Source organism: Podarcis gaigeae, assembly GCF_964106915.1.
Source record: "Podarcis gaigeae genome assembly, chromosome: 10".
NCBI classification, from domain to species: Eukaryota; Metazoa; Chordata; class Lepidosauria; order Squamata; family Lacertidae; genus Podarcis; species Podarcis gaigeae.
In genome coordinates, this window is record NC_139686.1 from 30,938,485 (window position 1) to 30,956,649 (window position 18,165).

The following is an 18,165-nucleotide window of genomic DNA, read 5'->3' on the forward strand; positions in this document are numbered from 1 at the left end:
ACCGAGTTATTTCACACGCCAGAGGGCAATAACTGAACTTAAACGGGCTCTCTGCGCGCGAGTATGGGTCTCCCCGTGTTTATTTTTATATGCAGGCGTTTTACTTAGTCGCCAAAGTAAAAATTTCCCTAGGAAGGAAGGAAGTGGGATGCAATCTCCGGTCGAAATGGGCGTAATGACGCCATCAAACTTCGACTCAAAGCGGAGAAGGTCCTCTCAACGTGCCTGTGGTCTATTTGAGCTTAGTTTAGGCTGGCATGCTAGGGAGTGGGGACTTGGGAAAGAGAGGAAGAGGGACGCCGGTTTCCCCTCAGAGATCGCCCTGTAGTGGTGGGTGCTGTCCTTGCAGGTTCAGCCATGGTGTTGTTCCTAGCACAGAGACTTATGCAGCCTGTAAGGGGCATGTGCAGCTTTTCAGGTCAGAGACTTTCTTTCCTTCTAAAGATGAGCTTCCTTCGTTCTGGGGAGGGTGGAAGTTCCTTATGCTAGGCACTCGGTTCCACTGTGTGTGCACTTTAGTTTCCACTATGGACAACGGAAACCAGTTTATGTAACTGGGTTATTAATCCAGTTAAAATATATTTCTATGATGAGACACAAAATCTTCAGAAGGTCATATTAGGTTAATCGGAAGACTTCATATAAAGACAAAGGTTCTCGGATGTTTAGGGTCGCTAAAACTTCATCAACTTCTGAATTCAGAACTGAGGTCATAAAAAAGAGCATGGTTTTCAGACAATGCAATTCATTAAAATCTCAAGATAGGACCAAAATATTATGTAGTAAAAATTCTCATTTAATTTGAAATTCGTTACCTTAATTCATTTCTGGCCATGAATTAGCTGAGTTATATACTCATTTAAGTCTCATTGTTCTCAGTTGGAGAAATTATGTGTTTTAACTTCCACACAGAGATTAGTGGACTTGTGTTTTCAAGCATGGCTGAATTTTAGTTTTATGTCTTTTGTGTAGTTTGTGAAACTACCTGGTATAGTTTCTCTTATACTTGAATTTGTTCAAACCTCTTTATTTTGGCCCTTCCATTTGTACATTTCTGATAATTTTGTGCAATTCTATAAAAGCAAATAAAAATATCCATTGTTTCAAAGTCTTTTGTTTATCTTACTAATTTTGAATTGTTGAATTGAAAAAAAAATAAGGTTAAGCTTCCTTGTCAACCTTTGAAACAATCTGTTTACACGGTACAGATTAAAAGGACATACATTAATGGTTTTTAACTGAGAAAGTGAATGCTCAAGATAATCTAGTTCTTTTATATTTTTCATACTATACTGTATGTCACCTTCCAAAATGTGTAAAAAAATGAAGATTTATATGATAGGAAAACCTGTATGATCACACTGAGTTTTCTTTAAAAGGAAAATTAAATTTATTTTTTAAAACTTGTTATGCTTGAATTGCTAGTTTATGGTGTAAAATAGAGAATCCAAACTCTCTGGGTGGCTGGATTCTATGCAGTACAAGGTACACTTAACTTTATTGACATCAGCAGGCTTAGGCATGCCCAACTCTGCATAAGATCAGGCTGCAATCCTCTGCAAACACTTACCGGTATGTGAGCATTAAGTTCCATTGAATTCAGTGGGACTTCTGAGAATGCAATGACTGGATTGGGTCTTAAGTTTGTAGACCTGAGCACCCTTTCTAGGAAGAAAGTTCTACGGAGCTCAGTAGTATTTGCACCTGGGGATGCTGCTGCAAAATGCAAGCGGTGAGGGAGGTTGTATTCATCTGCATGTTTACGAATGGTAGATCCTTTAAATTCTGTTGGATTTATTTCTACATGAAAATGTGGGCAGTACTTATATTGGAATATGTCCTATTGAGTTTCTGGGTAAACATGCAAAGTATAAAGCTGAAAAGTTGCATTCCTGAGAAGATTTATGAGGGGTAATAATTGGGTAATTCCTTCTAGTAGACAGTCATCACTCTAGTTTCCATTAACTTCAGTGAGTATGTAGTCCAATCTCATGCATATTTACTCGGAAACACCTATTGTGTGCAACTGGGCTTGTTCTTAAGGAAGTGTGTATAGGAGACCCTGGACCTACGCAGGGACTGGGTTCTACAGCTGCAGCCCTTTGCAGAGTTTGGCATCCCCAACCCAACTTAATTCAATGGTTTTTATGCACGGGATTTCAACCTCAGCTACTACTGGTTTTCTCTAGATTGTATTCTTGGTCTGTAATGATGTCTATTAGCAATTTTTATGTACCCACCTAGTTGCCCACTCTTGTGAATGTTAGCAGTTTATTCAAACTTTTTTGGCACTTGAATGAAATACTTTGATACCTGCCCCCCTCAAATAAGTCTGATTCTCAATATTTTCAGTATATTCCAAGTGCATATGAATAAAATCTATATTGATAAGAGTGCATTAATAATTGGGCAGATGGTAAAATGTTTTCATGTCATGTAGTACTCCCTACTCAGTTTCAAGGAAGATAAACATAAGCATTACAAGGTCTACCAGGGCAGAGGAGAGTTAGGACTGTGTCCTTACAAAACAAATACTGCTAAAAAATACTGTGTTGCACAGGAAGAGATAAAAGGAATACCAGAATGTAACTTGCAATACAGTCACATTCTTACACACACACACACACACACACACACACACACACACACACTTTAATCTCATTGTATGGTTTTGAAAGGATGGTTAGTAGTTAATAGAAGTATCACTGCAATATTTTAGTTATATTGTAGAACAGGTGTGGGGAACCTGTGCCCTCCCTAGAAGTCATTGGATTGCAGCTCCCAGCATCCTTGATCATGGACCATACAGACTTGGGCTGATGGTAGCTGGAGAGCACCAATGTTTGGATAATCACAGGTTTCCTACCCCTCTAGTAGAAGAGTATCAGTTAACCTTACCCTGGTAAAAGGAGGGTAAGCTCCATGGCTAAGGTATTTGCAGCCTTTGAGATGGAAATAAATACTGAGGACAGACAAACAAAAATCTTAAAAGTGATGTCCTTTCTGAAAGTTAAAGAGAATTTGTGCAATTCTGTTCTGTCACATTTGTAAGTAAATTGAAGATTTAAATCTTTTTGAATCTGCCATCCATAGCTACTTTTTGGAGTAAGTACATGTGAATTCAGTGGGGCTTACATCTGAGTACACATTTATAGGCTTGCACTGCAGGTTATTCCATGTGGATTTGCCTTAGAAGAAAGGTGAAAAGAACAGTTCTTAAGAATGGCAAGCGTGTGACTTGACTGTATTACACCTAGAAAGGTCTTTCAGCTTGACACAATATAGTTGTTTTCTTTTAGACTGCAAGTTCTGTTTCTTTCGGAATTTGTCCATCCAGCCTGTTGAGCAAAGGAAGATTCCAAACCGGTACCTAGGTCAACCTAGCCCTTTCACACATCCACATCTTCTGAAACCAGGTAAGGATCATTTCAGTACAGTCCTAAGCATATTTACTCAGAGGTAAGAAACACTGTATTCAGTGGGACTTACTCCCTGCCATGTTTGCATAGGATAGCATCCACGGACACTAGTTTCTAAGCTGTGTCATTAGATTCTTTTTATTTTGCATGAAGAGGAGGAAAATTGTACATCCTTAGTGGAATTCACCTTCAGAAAGTATTTCCTAAAATTCCAAAGAGGTATCATCCCTGTGTATGCATTTCTCAATCAGTTCAGACTCATTGCTTAAAATAATAGAGCATCCCAATATGAGATAAAACTTGAGATAAATACAGCAAAAGTTTTAAGTATAGAACAGTGAAATGGGAGAATGGAAAGTGTACATGTGTGAGCAAAGGCAATATGTAAACCAAGCAGGTATGGTAAACAAATATTTCCATGACAGCAGCAGCAGGAAAAAATTCCACATACAGTGGTACCTCGGGTTACAGACGCTTCAGGTTACAGACTCTGCTAACCCAGAAATAGTACCTCGGGTTAAGAACTTTGCTTCAGGATGAGAACAGAAATTGAGCAGCAGCAGGAGGCCCCATTAGCTAAAGTGCTACCTCAGGTTAACAACGGACATCCGGAATGAATTAAGATCTTAACCCAAGGTACCACTGTAGTTCTTATGATTGACAGAACTTACCTCCTTCCCTAAGAACTTTTCTGAACACCAGTTTCATATTTTCCTACCTTCAGAGTTGCAGCAGGTGGGCAGAATGTCAGGTCCTTCCTTATCATAGCACCGAAAATCTGGAATACCTTCCCATGGCAGTCTGGGCCCATATTTATGAGTCTTCAAGTGGACAGGGAAGACAGTTTTGTTTCCAATAGGCCTTTAGGTCATTTTACGGATGTGCTTCTGACAGAAGAGTGGAATAAAAAAGTTTGTAAATAAAAAAACCCTCTCTGCTTGATTGACATTTGTAAATTAGGCCTGGGACCGTCATTTAATTGTACAGTCATATCTTGGAAGTCGAACGGAATCCATTCTGGAAGTCCATTCAACTTCCAAACGTTCAAAAACCAAAGTGCAGCTTCGGAAGCTGTGGGAGACCCAGTGGCTTCCAAAAATCGTTCAAAAACCAGAACACTCACTTCCAGGTTTCAATCGTTGGGGAGCCGATTTATTCGGGAGCCAAGGCATTCGAGATCCAAGGTACGACTGTATAGCTAGCAATCAGTTTTCCAGAAAAGGAATCATTCACCCACACTTGAAACTCATTGTTATTCAACCATGCTTTCTTCCAAAAGTGACAATCCTTTTCCTTTATCTCAAACACCTTTATTTTCCATTTGTATTCTATGATTTGCCTCTCTCTCCAAACATGTATCCTGTTGTCATGCATGTTTAAGTCCCACTGAGTTCAATCAAATTAGTATCGGAATGCACTGTGTGGTTATTTGTGTATTATTTTATACCCCGCCTTTCTACTACTAAGTTAAAATTACATTACTATGGGCTGGTTCACATGTCATTTTAAGTATGGTTTAAAGGTGAACATATTCTTGCATGTGACTAAAATAACATCCAGCTTATTCTCTTCTCCACTCTTGCTGCTGCTACTACACTGCCAGAATCTAAGCTATACTTTGGCTTTGCATTGTGTCTGAACCCAGGCTCATGCTATATATGGAAAGAGACAAACCATAAATCTAGGTTCAGACATGATGTGAAGCCAAAGCATGGCTTAGCTCCAAGCAGCATGGCAGTGGCCATGGTGAGGAAGGAGCGAAGCGTCTACCTTTATGGTCCCATATTTAGCACGTTGCAAGTATACTAAAGCTTAGTTGTGGTTTCAGGTGGTCTGCAAACTAGGACAAAATATTACTGGATTACTATAAAACTGAACCCTTGTTCTTCCATTCCAACATAAGAGAGGCCCTAATGGAACATGTAGTCCAGCAATATGCTTCCCAGTGTCCAAATGTTTCTAGGAAGCCTCCAAACACAACATGAAGAAAGCAACCCTTCCCTACTGTATTCCTACAGCAACTGGAATTCACTGGCATGTTGTCTCTGAGTGTACTTTTCAGTCTGCACTGTACTTTCTTCATTATGGGTTTGATCCAGTGGAGGCACCTGTTAGTGGAAGTGGGAGGCATAATTTTCACCAGTTCTACCTCTTGCCTGCACTACCTCCCATGCTATTCTGGGGGGGTCCTTCAGCAGAGGTGCAGAGGCTGGAATGAGCAGAGGTTGCCTCCACCCCCTTTCATTAGCACGTGTTGGGAGTGACCTTTCTAGGAGCAGAATGCCACTCATGGGATCATTAGAGGCAACCCAGATTATTGTAAAGGAAAAAATTCTGAATGCAAGGTAGCCATATGAAACAGGTAGCATAAACATCTAGGCAAAGACCTTTGGCTTGAGAACCTCATATAACTGCTTGCAGCATTAGTCTCCTATCATTTTCACTGGGACTTCCTTCCATGTAAGCTTGCTTAGGGATTGTAGCCTAAGGGTGCAGTTCTCACATAAAACGTCCCACTTAACTTCATTAACATGTGCGAGTGCAGGATTGTGGTCATAGATTATGCCAAGAGTGTACCTCATTTGCAATCAGCAGCTCTTGTTTCTTCAGTCCAGTTGTGTTAAAAAGACTCTGTACTTTGCATTCTTTGCAGATAAAATGTGGTTGACAGATTAAATCTGCAGTTCCGAGAAAGAGAATTTTTCCTTGGAGCTATTAGGTACATAGCTTATAATACTAAAAATAGTCCGATGATTGTTCACTGTTAGAAGCTTGATAAGTTTTGGAAAAAATTTCGCTGGGCAATCTAATATCTCTTCTGACTTCACCTTAAAGGTTGCACCCAGCACTACCATTGCCTGTGCAATATCAAGAAGCTGAAAAAATGTAGTATTTCAATTGGGTTAAAGTGTACCTATTTTCTTCCTCCATCATCACCTATTCTCCAATCTAAAAATTAATATCCTTATGTTAGTTTGTGGAATGCCTTGAGAATTAATGTTAATTTCAAATGGAGCTTTTTTCCCCTTACCCATGACTGTGAAATAAGCTGAGAATGTGTACACATTGGAGCAGGGCAGGGGTAGCCAACCTGTAGTCCTCCAGATGTTCCTGGACTGTAATTCCCATCACCCCAGCCATTGGTTATTCTGGCTGATGCTGATGGGAGCTGGAGTCCAGCAAGTTTCCCATCTTGGAGTAGGGAAAAGAATAGTGATGAGGAGAAAAGGGGATGTGAGGTGGAAAGGAGAGTCAATTGAGAGGAGCAATGACATGCTAGAGGAGGGAAATTTGCTGCTTAGCAGCATAGCGCAGAAAATTAACAGCATGAAGAGGTGTTTTTGAAACAAGAATAGCTATTTTGATTTCTGTTCACAGGAGAAGTAACACCGGGGTTGTCGCAAGTGGAGTATGCTCTCCGTAGGCACAAGTTGATGGCTCAGATACACAAAGAGGTGCCAGGGATGGACCACACAGTGATTCTGCTATCCAATCCTACCTACTACATGAGCAATGATATTCCGTACACCTTCCACCAGGACACTAACTTCCTGTATTTGTGCGGGTTCCAGGAGCCTGACAGCATCTTGGTGCTACAGACTGTGCCTGGCAAACCTTTGCCATCCCACAAAGCTCTGTTGTTTGTCCCACGGCGGGATCCAAGCAGGGAGCTATGGGATGGACCACGGTCTGGTACGGACGGGGCAGTGGCTCTCACGGGCGTGGATGAAGCATATACCATAGAAGAGTTTAGGCACCTGGTGGCTAAATTGAAAGGTAAGAAGAAGAAGAAACATACAGGAGATGTGGATTGGTAGGAGTTTCGGCAGGGTGTAGAAAAGCCTTTGGGCAGGTTGCTCACAGGTGGAGAGCATAGTGGAAACATGCAAAGGAATTTTGTGCTCCCAGCTACCTGGTTGTAATTCCCCCCCACCCCTTGAGAAAAGTTACATAATTAACATTTTAGATTCTCCTGCGGCTGTTGGATGGCCTGTGGCTCAGGAATCTTTACTAATATAGTAGAAAAATCACAGAAGTCTTCAGTACTGTGGCAAACATTTGCATTTTCCCTTCAGGATCCCTTTATTTGAATAATGACTATTAGGGAAGAATAATGTGTCTTCTTGACAGGCTTGCTTCTTTCTGACATATATCATCCAAAGGCCTGGTTTTCCATAAGATTAGATGACATATTTACATTGAGGGAAGTGGATATCCTATTTACACAGACAATTTTCAGCTGTGAAATATCTATAATTGTATCCTGCATTTTAGATCCTACATTGAGCCGGGGGGGGGGGGGGGAGTGATGACCTCCAAGGTACATTCCAACTCTATTATTTTCTCAGTTTATAATTAGCTGGAAGCCTTATACCCAGCATTGCTCGGGAATTTTAAGTATTAAAATCAGTGCAGGTTTGAAAAGTTCAGTCTGCTACCTTAATTCAAAATTGTATTCCAACAGAGATGAAAACCTTCTGTTTGATCTCAGGAATCACCATGTAAAGCTTGGTTAAGATACCTTAAGTGATGTCCTCAGATGCATGGAGAACAGGCAAACTTTCCAAAATATATAGTCGTACAATTTTGTTTCTAAGTGGATGGTGCATTGGAATAGAAAGAATAGTTTCAGCAATAGTTCTAATGTGTGTTTATATTCTGTTTCACAGATGAATCTAGTATGGTTTGGTATGATTTTGCTAAACCTGTGCATCCACAACTCCATTCTGATTACTTGCTACACCTGGCAGAAGTCAAAGCTAGAAGCAAGAATCGTATCCGAGCAATCAGGCACTTAGTGCAAAACCTACGACTGGTTAAATCTGCTGCAGAGATTGAGAGAATGAAGATTGCTGGCAAGGTGACATCACAGGTATGGGACAAGGCAGTTGTGCCTAACAGGATGTTAACAGAAAAGTGCAGAAACACTTATTAAAGGAGAGATGGGATGTGGACAAACTTGGGTTGCTTCTGGTTGGATGGTTCTGGGAACTGTTCTTTTGTAAGTGGGTAATCCCAAGGAAAATACATTCTTCGATTTTATGGGAAGGCATCTGTATACTAAACTTTCCAATACGGCAAGACCTTTATTGGCTAACACAACAATTAATTTCATACAAAGTAATTCAACAAAACACCAATCAGGTGGGAACCAAATGTACTTGATCTTCTTCGTTATTACTGTACTTAGTTTCACAATCTGAGCCAATTCTATCTTGGGTTATGTATCTAGTGACATCCTGTGGTTGGTCTTAGAATGCAGTGTTTTGGAATAAACTTTGAGGGGCATTTTTAAGAAGCAGAACTGGCCTTTGCAAATCCATAACAATCCATTATGGAAATGATTTCTGATGTTGTGGGATAAGATCAACATCAAATTAAATTTGAAAACATGCTCTTTGACTATAGATTTTTATAATGATGTATTTAATGATAGTAATTCCTGGTTCGCCTTTTCCAAATAGGAATATTGCTAAGAATAAAAAAGAGCCTTTCGGGATCAGACCAAAAGCCTATCTATTCTAGCACCCTGTTCTCACAGTTGCCAGTCAGGTGCCTATAGGAAGCATTCAAACAGGTCATCAGTGCAACAGTCCTCCCACTTTTGTTTACCTAGCAACTAGTATTCAGAGGCATGGCACCTCAAACACTGCAGGTGGTACGCAGCCAGCACAGCTATCAGCAATTGGTCGTGTTATTCTTCATTAATTCTTTTAACCCCATTTAAAGCTATCCAAATTGATGTTCATAATTATGTATTGTAGTGGTGGATTCCATTTCTCTGTCCAGAATCTTCCAACATTCAGATTTCTTCTCTAGAACAGTGTTTACCAGCCTATGGGCTGGGACCCACAAGTAGGTACCAAAGCCTGTGAAAGTGGATCAGGGGCTTTATAAGTAAATCCAACACTATTATTGCTCTTAATCTTACAACTTTTGTTTTGTTGGCATATACTGTGTTGCTGTGTTGACGCTTGTTACCATAAATATTCATGTTGCTTTAGATAAGCTTTGCAACTTTATTTACTCATTAAGGACATTATTTTATTGCATTGTAAAGAAAACAATGGTTTGATGTCAAGTGACTGAGGATACAGGCTTAATTCGGGCATCACATTAAGCCATGATTATGGAAGATTAATGAAGGTCAAGCATGAATTTTCAAGTAAAGAATCACTATTTTAGATTAGATAGCAGATCAGTATCAGAAACCATGGCTTGTGCTAACTGTGGCTTGGTTTGAATTGAATTGAGTAGTTATGGCTCTGCTTCCAGAGGCTGCTGTACCATAAAGCCAGAAGTGACTGGTCTGGACAGATTACCTTGAGATCTGTATGGGAGCATGCAATGTGTTTTTCTCCCATGTTTGGCTACCTTGTTTAACTGGGTGTTAGATGTGGGGGACATACCTGACTAATGGTGGTTTTCCCAAAGCCAAGAAGAGATCCCAAGCATTTGGAATCTTGCCACCATATTTCCCTCCTCAACCAGGATTAGAATGTATTTACAGCAGTCCTGGCAGATATACATCCAGACCCAGGTGGGCTTTATACCATGGAGGCAAGCTAACAACTGTGTGAGAAACTGAAAGATGCTGTACATAATTGACCCGGCTTTGTTTCAGACTTTCATGAACAAACCTCTGTCAGCTTTTGAGGGTAATGACAGAAACAGGGGTATGGTTTTGAAAAATTTATACAATCCTAATACAGTGGTGCCTCGGGTTACATACGCTTCAGGTTACAATCTCTGCTAACCCAGAAATAGTGCTTCAGGTTAAGAACTTTGCTTCAGGATGAGAACAGAAATCATGCTGTGGCGGCAGCAGGAGGCCCATTAGCTAAAGTGGTGCTTCAGGTTAAGAACAGTTTCAGGTTATGAACGGACCTCCAGAACGAATTAAGTACTTAACCCGAGATACCACTGTACAAATATCTCCCTCTTTTGTGGTGCAAAAGCTAGCATGGGAAATGGGTGTGGGGATTTGGGGTCAGGTCATTGTCATAAAATGTGGCATGTGAAGCCTCTTACCCTCAGTCACTGCTGATATTTAGGACAACTTTCTTAAGCTCATACATTGGTGGTTTTATGTACCGGTTCAAGTGGCCATATTCAGAGTAGTGGTAATGCTCTGTGTTGGCTGTGAAATGCTGTGAAAGAGGCATTTCACAGCCTCTTTCACAGCAGTAAAAGCCTTCTGGGAATAGCTGTAGAGATGAATGTCATCACAGGCCATAGATTGGTTTTGGGTCCTAAGTTATGCTTATTCTCTATTTGACTTTTTGACAGGCGTTTGTGGAGACAATGTTTGCAAGCAAAGCTCCAGTGGATGAAGCATTTCTGTATGCTAAGGTATGTGCTTTGTAGTATCCGAGAAAGCATCATAATTCTTCATGCAGTTGGGATGGATTGACTGCCCTTCATAAGACCTCAGGGTGGTTCACAAGATAAAAATATAGGATAAAAGCACAGATAAATAGAACAAAAATGAAACAATAACATCCCCCCTCTTAGTATTGCATTGACCTCTTAGGCAGCAGTCCTATGCACACATACTTCATAGGGGACACGGCTGGCGCTGTGGTCTAAACCACTGGGCCTCTTGAGCTTGCCAATCAGAAGGTTGGTGGTTCGAATCTGTGCGACGGGTGAGCTCCTGTTACTCTATCCTAGCTTCTTCCAACCTAGCAGTTCGAAAGCATGCCAGTATGAGTAGATAAATAGTTACCACTGCAGCGGGAAGGTAAGCGGCATTTCTGTGCACTCTGGTTTCCATCTTGGTGTTCTGTAGTGCCAAAAGCAGTTGAGTCATGCTTGGCCACATGACCCGGAAAGCTGCCTGCGGACAAACGTATGCTCCCTCAGCCTGAAGCAAGATGAGCGCCGCACCCCTTTGACTGGACTTAACCGCCCAGGGGTCCTTTACCTTTACCTTATCTTACCTTATACTTCAGAATAAGTCCTATTGGCCTCACTAGGACTTGCTTCTGAGTAGACATGTGGAGGATTGCACTGTTAGTTTTCCTTCTAAGACAACAATAGGAGCTTAATATAGGCCTTTGCTCTGCCACAACTCATTATGCATCTTTCCCTAAACTTACTTCCTTTCAAAAGGATAACAGACATGGGAGTGAGGCTTCAGAGAAGTTTAGGAAAAAGCTGGCAAACCTTAAGAGGTGTTTACAATTTTGCATTTGTTAGTCAAACAACAAATATTTTTATTTCATATGCACTCTCATATGAGGGTTTTATACCTTCGTATCCAAGAATGTGTATTTCTTTCACACAAGCATAATGACTTGAATAGTTCTATATTGTGCATTGTACAGACCTGCAAGTCTTTCTTCCCTGCATAAGAAATGAATTGGCTAGCATATGGATTGAGCCTGCCACAGAGAATGTGCTTAATGGAATTAGAAGTGCCTCCTGGTTTTCCACATTTCTTTCAAACAGTTCATCCAATGAGCCCAAATCAGAAGCACCCAGGAGATAAATACAACAAATGGGAGAATTGTCTGAGGCAAAGGGAGTTTGTAAATCTGTAATTGATTTAGCCACTTAAAAACTACCAGTGAATTCAAGCCCAACATTGTATCCTCTACACCTCATTGGTTTGTTGTCCGATGCACAACCAGAAAAGGGAAAAGGGCTCGGATGTGTACTGTGCAATCCTGAGCTAGAATTAATGGCTTTTCTTATTTCCAACTTAATTATTCCAGTTCGAATTTGAGTGCCGGGCTCGTGGTGCTGATATTTTGGCTTATCCTCCTGTGGTTGCAGGAGGCAACAGATCCAACACCTTGCATTATGTGAAAAACAACCAGCTCATCAAGGTAACCAAATGGATTCTGACAATTCATACTGCAACCTACTGATAACTTCATCTCTCTAAAGCCTTGCTAAACTATTTGGAGAAGTTTTATTCTGACCCATGTTTGCTGTTTTGTGCACCCCTCCGAGTTGTGACCTCTGCTTCCTGGGTGTGTGTCCACGCCATCTCTTACCATAGTTAGCTTAACATGGAGGAGAGGGTGTGGTCAGGAGTATGCCTCAGCAAAGCCTGAGCTATGGAGTGACTCTGCCGTGCTTTTTCCTTGTTAGGTTTGCATATCTGACTTGAATCCGAGAAGCTGTAACATTTATCTTGGGTGTTGTCCTCACAGAGTTCACATGGACTGGTTCCAAAACTACTGTTGTTTGGCAAATCTTCCCATTAAGATCTTCGGTTTGACAACTGTACCTTCACTGTTCAATGATAGTAATTGCCTTCAGAGGGTGTCTGCACATAAAGCGTTCTGTGTGTGTGTCTTAGTAAACGAGGCTTGCATTCTGCAAGCAAAGAAAGGAGTGATGAAATCTCGGAAGTTGCCAAAACCAGATTTATTTGGCCCAATACATTTTGAAATGTGCAGAATGTCAGAAGCACTCCAAACATACCACTGTGTGCTCAGTGAGCAAATAGTGTTTTGGTCAGATAAGCCTTGTTTCATAAGCAATATTTCATTCCCTGTCTTTTTTTCTGTTAATTGTGATTTCTCTCCAATTTTTTTTGCATTCAGCAAGCATCAGTTTTACCTGCCTGCTTACTGGAAGCACCCCTTTCCCAAATGCAGAGAGAGACAGTGGAACTCCTGGTGCCCAACATTCCACCCCATGTGCAGATTGGCTTATTCTGTGTTGGCATACCTGGTCTCTTTTATGCTTTAAACTTCATGTCTCGTGTTTTAACCATAAGAGGCAAACATGCCAGGTTTTCACACTTTTCAAAAATAGCTATGTGCTGAATTTTGATATGGTGGCTGAGTGATTTATTTATGTTGAAGAGTGATTTATAAACAGTTCCATGTATGACAGGAGTGGGGCACCTGTGGCCCAACAGATGTTGCAGGGCTACATACAACTCTCATCAGCCGGTCCAGTCCATCAGGGGTGATGGCAGCTGTAATGTAGCATCTTCTTGAGAGCTGAACGTTCCCCATCCCTGCTATATGTGGGAGCAGATTGATTTTGGAGGTACAATTTGAGTCCCCCATTCTGAATGAGAGCTATACAAACATCACCCTTTCAGATTATTCTAGTAATCAGCATACAGTCATACCTCGGGTTGAAGTAGCTTCAGGTTAAGCATTTTCGGGTTTCGCTCTGCGGCGACCCGCAAGTAACGGAGCGCGTTACTTCCGGGTTTCGCTGCTCGCGCATGTGCAGATGCTCAAAATGACGTCATGTGCGGAAGTGGCGAATTGCGACCCGCGCAGACGTGGGTTGCGTTCGCTTCAGGATGCGAACGGGGCTCTGGAACAGATCCCGTTCACATCTAGAGGTACCACTGTACCGTGGAAGTGTCCTGCAAATCCAATGTGTCTATACTGTGTTAGAGTCTAGCTACAGCCTAACCATCCAGATGTTGTAGGACTGCAACTCTCATCATCCACGACCATTGACCTTGCTAGGTGAGGCTGATGGGAGTTGTAGCCCAAAACGCTTGCAGGGCACCAGGTTAAGGGAAGGCTGTTACATTATTTCCTACTGTGTACCAGTGTCATCGGTTGATTTGTGAAGGGTAGAAGAAAGATGCTGGAGGCAACGAAAATGTGTTTGAAGGCAAAGAGAGTCCTCCAGGGAGCAGAGCCAATTTCCAAGTCAGTGTAGAAAATATCTATCTTAGTGAATATTTTCAAACAGTCATCTTCTGTATCACCCCTTCTTCAACTCTGGTAATTGACTAGATACCTATTCAGATGTCATGAGCTTGGAGGGTCCCATGTTTGCTGTAAGTTATTGTGGCTCGTATTGCATGAATCAACCCGACTGAATGGTCTGGCTGATGCCATTAACCATCAGGGTTGCTGGTGTAGAAATAATCACAATGTCTGGCCCATATTACTTGTATATATTAACCACCATGATGGCAAAGCCTCAAACTCAAGTAGTTTTGCAGCAGCGCCTGTCCTTGAGGGGCATGTGATCATTGGCCCATTGAAGAGAGCAGTGAAGAAAGAGCAGGACTAAGACATCTTAAAAAGTCCTGTTCCTGAATGGTTTATTGAGATACACATTACTAAAGTAAAACCAGTTCTACTCTGTCCCAGGGTACTTCTGCCTACCCTGTATCTAGAGACTGGCTCCCTCTCGAGAAAGCCAAGCAAAGAACTTCTGGGACATTCTCAGACATCTAGATCAAATATGATGCTCCTTGTGGGGGGAATAATAAGGGACTATATTTCTGCACACAAAAACTGAACAGATGTAATGCATGTTCTCGTATCTGGATGGTCCCTGCAGAATTCCCCTAATACTGTTTCCCCCTTCTTAGTTTGAATGCAGTGTCACAGCGTCCAGGTCTTGATTATTCAGTCATTTAAGAAAAGTCTATTTCTTCAGAAGTAGATGTTCTTTTCCTTACTTTCCTTACACAGAGACTGGTGAATGGGGCCACATGATGCCTGCCAGTTTCCAAAATTATGATGCTTTTTAACAGGTGACTAATAATTGCTGGGGGAAAGGGAGGCTTTTGACTAAGGAAGGGATTTCACTGTTCTGATTACTTGGAGGGAGATTGGGGGGATATAGGAATGATAATGAACAGCTGAAGCACACAAGCACAGGGAGGCCCTCTTGTCGCAGGGCAGCAGGTGGACTCTTTCTAGAGTAGCATATTACTGGTGAGACTCAGTTCTTAAAACAAGGTCTTTTATCTCTACCGTTCCCTTCTGGAACTTAAGAACGCTGATCACAGCTGCCCTGAAATGGATTTCGAGGTTTATCAGAACAACAGAATCTTTTGTACGCTTTCCATCCAGTTGAGCTGAACTGTCACAGAGATCACAATAAGGTTTTAATATGCTTCCAGCATGTTATAAAATAATAATATATCAATCCTATTAAAATAAGTGAATGGTGTTGTTGTTTTTTAAAGACAGTGAGTGTGATGATTACGTCTGTCCCATTCAAGTCTCTGCAGGCAGGCCTTACACTGCAAGCCGTCTGTGATTTTAATAAGAACCCATCAAAATAGGGTGACCATTTACGTACATTTAGAGGGACTTACATAAGGTAGAGAGCATGAAGTCGGCATCTATGACAAAGATTTTAGTTACTTCAGCTAAATCATGGGCAATGCAAAACATTTCAAACATATTCATTTACCTTTAGGACACAGATGGGGAACCTGTGGCCCTCCATGTATGGTTCAACTGCCGCTCCCATAATCTCCAGATAGCATGGCCAATGCTCAAAGATTATGGACCACATCTGGAAAGTCACAGGTCTGCATTCCTGCATTACCTGCAGTTGGCTTCATGGGTCATTGGAACAATCTGTAATTGTGCATAAACAGCTTTTCCTTTTTTGTATAGCTAAGAATAGCCCATCTGTCTAATCTATTGGCTGGTAGAGTTCTGTGCAACTCAGAATTTTTCTTTAAAGCACTGCTCTAGGAGAAGCTGATCTGATTAGAAGATGCTTATTTTGTATCTCATACTGTCTTGAGCAAACATGGCACCAACTTTTAAAAATTGCTTTCGCCTAACCTAGGCAGACAGGATGTTCAGGAAAGGGCAGGACTACAGCTGGAAAACAGCTTCCAACACCCTGGTCTTCTGTCTGATGAAAAAGTAGTAGTAGTTTATCCCACCCAGTCTTATGCATAAATTCAAGTTCAAAGAGTTCTCTCTTATTTTCTGCCTCTGGTTGCATGAATTGCTTTTTCTTCTGCCCCAGGATGGAGAAATGGTTTTACTGGATGGGGGATGTGAATACTCTGGTTATGTAAGCGACATCACCCGCACTTGGCCCATCAATGGCAGGTAGGTTCTGTTCCCAGCAGGAGAATACCGCACTGTTTTTGAGGTCATGAGAGAGCTGCAGCTTGCAGTCTCCTGAGCATGCCTGCATCTTATCTGTTGGGGAGTTTTGGAAGGGTGTTGGGGACATGAATCCAGGTACAATTTCAATAAACCTGTGATAGCTTTGCTCTGCTGAGTTTCCTGAAAAGTGTCTCTTCTTCGCCACTGTCCTTTCTCTAGTTCGTTGTGCTTCAGGGGCTTTTCTCCCCTGCTTATACTTGCATGTTCTTTCTCAGTACACAACGATCAGCGTGCTTCACAAACTTCAGCATGGGGGTAATGGCTTATGGTTGTGGTGATGCAGAACTACCCTAGTCATTCAGATATTTTGCATGGTTCTGTTCCACTTCAGAATGCAGCTGGGGCTTCTGTTTGAATAGTTAGTTTGTATTCATATTTTGTGCATACTTTGTATGTTCTATCTGGAAAACACAGTAAAGGTTACTTTTAAAAAAGACATATATGGGGCACTCATTCCCCTTCCTGTGTGGAAAGCCAGAATTTTAAGCCTTGTCTTCTCCTTAACATACCAGATTTTGATGCGTAGAGCGTATTTGATAAGAGGCGAGTATTCGAACGTGCACTTCTCCACCTCCATTCTGATGTGGAACAGTTTCGGTGGGGTCACATTACATCATTATTTTGTAGCCTGGACAGGCTTTCCTTCCTGTTCAAACCCTGCTTGAAGTGATTGCATTTGTCTCTCATTCTCAGGTTCTCCAGTCCCCAAGCAGAATTGTACCAGGCTGTACTGGAAGTCCAGAAGTCCTGCCTGAGGCTGTGTTCTCCAGGCGTGAGCCTAGAGAACATTTACAGTCTCATGCTGACCCTCACTGGACAGAAGCTGAAAGATTTGGGGATCCTACAGAAAAGCACCACCGAGAACCACCTCTTCAAGGTACTGTGAGTAGATAATGATGTAAGGAAGCAATCTACTGCCTTTCTCCATAAAAAAAAGTAAACAGGCACTTCAAAACTGGCCATTGCAATTTTGAAGTGCCAACTTCTTGCCAATGTGGGTGTTTCTGGGATTTCTGGTATTGTTGCAGGTCCAGAAAGGATGTGTCTTGTAAAACCAAGGGTTGGTAGCAGTACCTTTCTCGTGCAGCAGATGGCAGAACATTCAGCTAAGTAAGGCATGCAATAGTTTAATTCCTGACAAGTGTCAGTTGAGTAGGGTGGGACTGTTCTAACTTGTCTGTGATATCATTAAACAGAACTGCCACAGGGGGCAGGCGAGGGAAATGCTGCATTTTGTGGTGGTGGTGAGAGTTACGGGAGGTATGCTCACAGAGCGATTTTGTTCTCATAAAAAGTAGGAATCCGACTATTCTGGAAGTGTCTATTAACGAGTCACTTTGATTCCGTTTCGCTGGGTAATGCTGCACACAACAGGTGTGTTTTTCTTGCTTTGTTCTTTGATGGACAGACAGAAGCACAAATAGTATTTCAGCACAGGTTATTTCCCTCTTTTGATTGCCACTCCCTGGAATTATTTGAGGGAGATCAGATGTTCACCTCTATAGGAAGCTTTTGAAAAAAGTAAAATTCAATTCCCTTTCTATGATACGTCGAAAGATGTTGCAGATTAGAGAGACCCTGTTCAAAGTACAAGCCAATCCTGTGACTTGGATCAGGCTGAATATATCCTTTTATAAATGCACACAGAGGATGAGCCATAAGTCAGCTGCATTCACATACTCCCTGGTTCAATCTCTGACATTGCCAGGTAGAAAAGAACCTGGAGAGTCGCTGCAGCTCAGTGACAACAATACTGAGCTAGCATTGCTTTCAGTTTATGAAGGTGAGGCTGAGAATTTGATGTACAATGGTACCTCAGATTAATTACTTAATTCGTTCTAGAGTTCCGTACTTAACCTGAAACTGTTCTTAACCTGAAG

General features: G+C 41.6%; 1 protein-coding gene across 3 annotated transcripts in view; it reads left to right on the forward strand.

Annotated features, from left to right (window-relative positions):
• Positions 1–194: 194 nt before the first annotated feature.
• XPNPEP3 (X-prolyl aminopeptidase 3) overlaps positions 195–18,165 on the forward strand; it is a 25,511-nt gene continuing 7,540 nt past the window's right edge. For 2 of the 3 annotated variants that reach the window (XR_014555902.1, XM_083701713.1), the window contains exons 1-8: positions 195–418; positions 3,300–3,416; positions 6,798–7,196; positions 8,090–8,292; positions 10,710–10,772; positions 12,140–12,253; positions 16,140–16,225; positions 16,979–17,162. Coding sequence is in view for 2 of the 3 variants with exons in the window: in XM_083701713.1 (XP_083557839.1) it covers positions 358–418; positions 3,300–3,416; positions 6,798–7,196; positions 8,090–8,292; positions 10,710–10,772; positions 12,140–12,253; positions 16,140–16,225; positions 16,979–17,162 (1,227 nt within the window). In the remaining variant the exon portion in view is untranslated. Of the gene's footprint in view, positions 419–3,299; positions 3,417–6,072; positions 6,139–6,797; positions 7,197–8,089; positions 8,293–10,709; positions 10,773–12,139; positions 12,254–16,139; positions 16,226–16,978; positions 17,163–18,165 lie in introns of those variants that run through there. The other variant, XM_083701714.1, reaches the window with a different exon arrangement.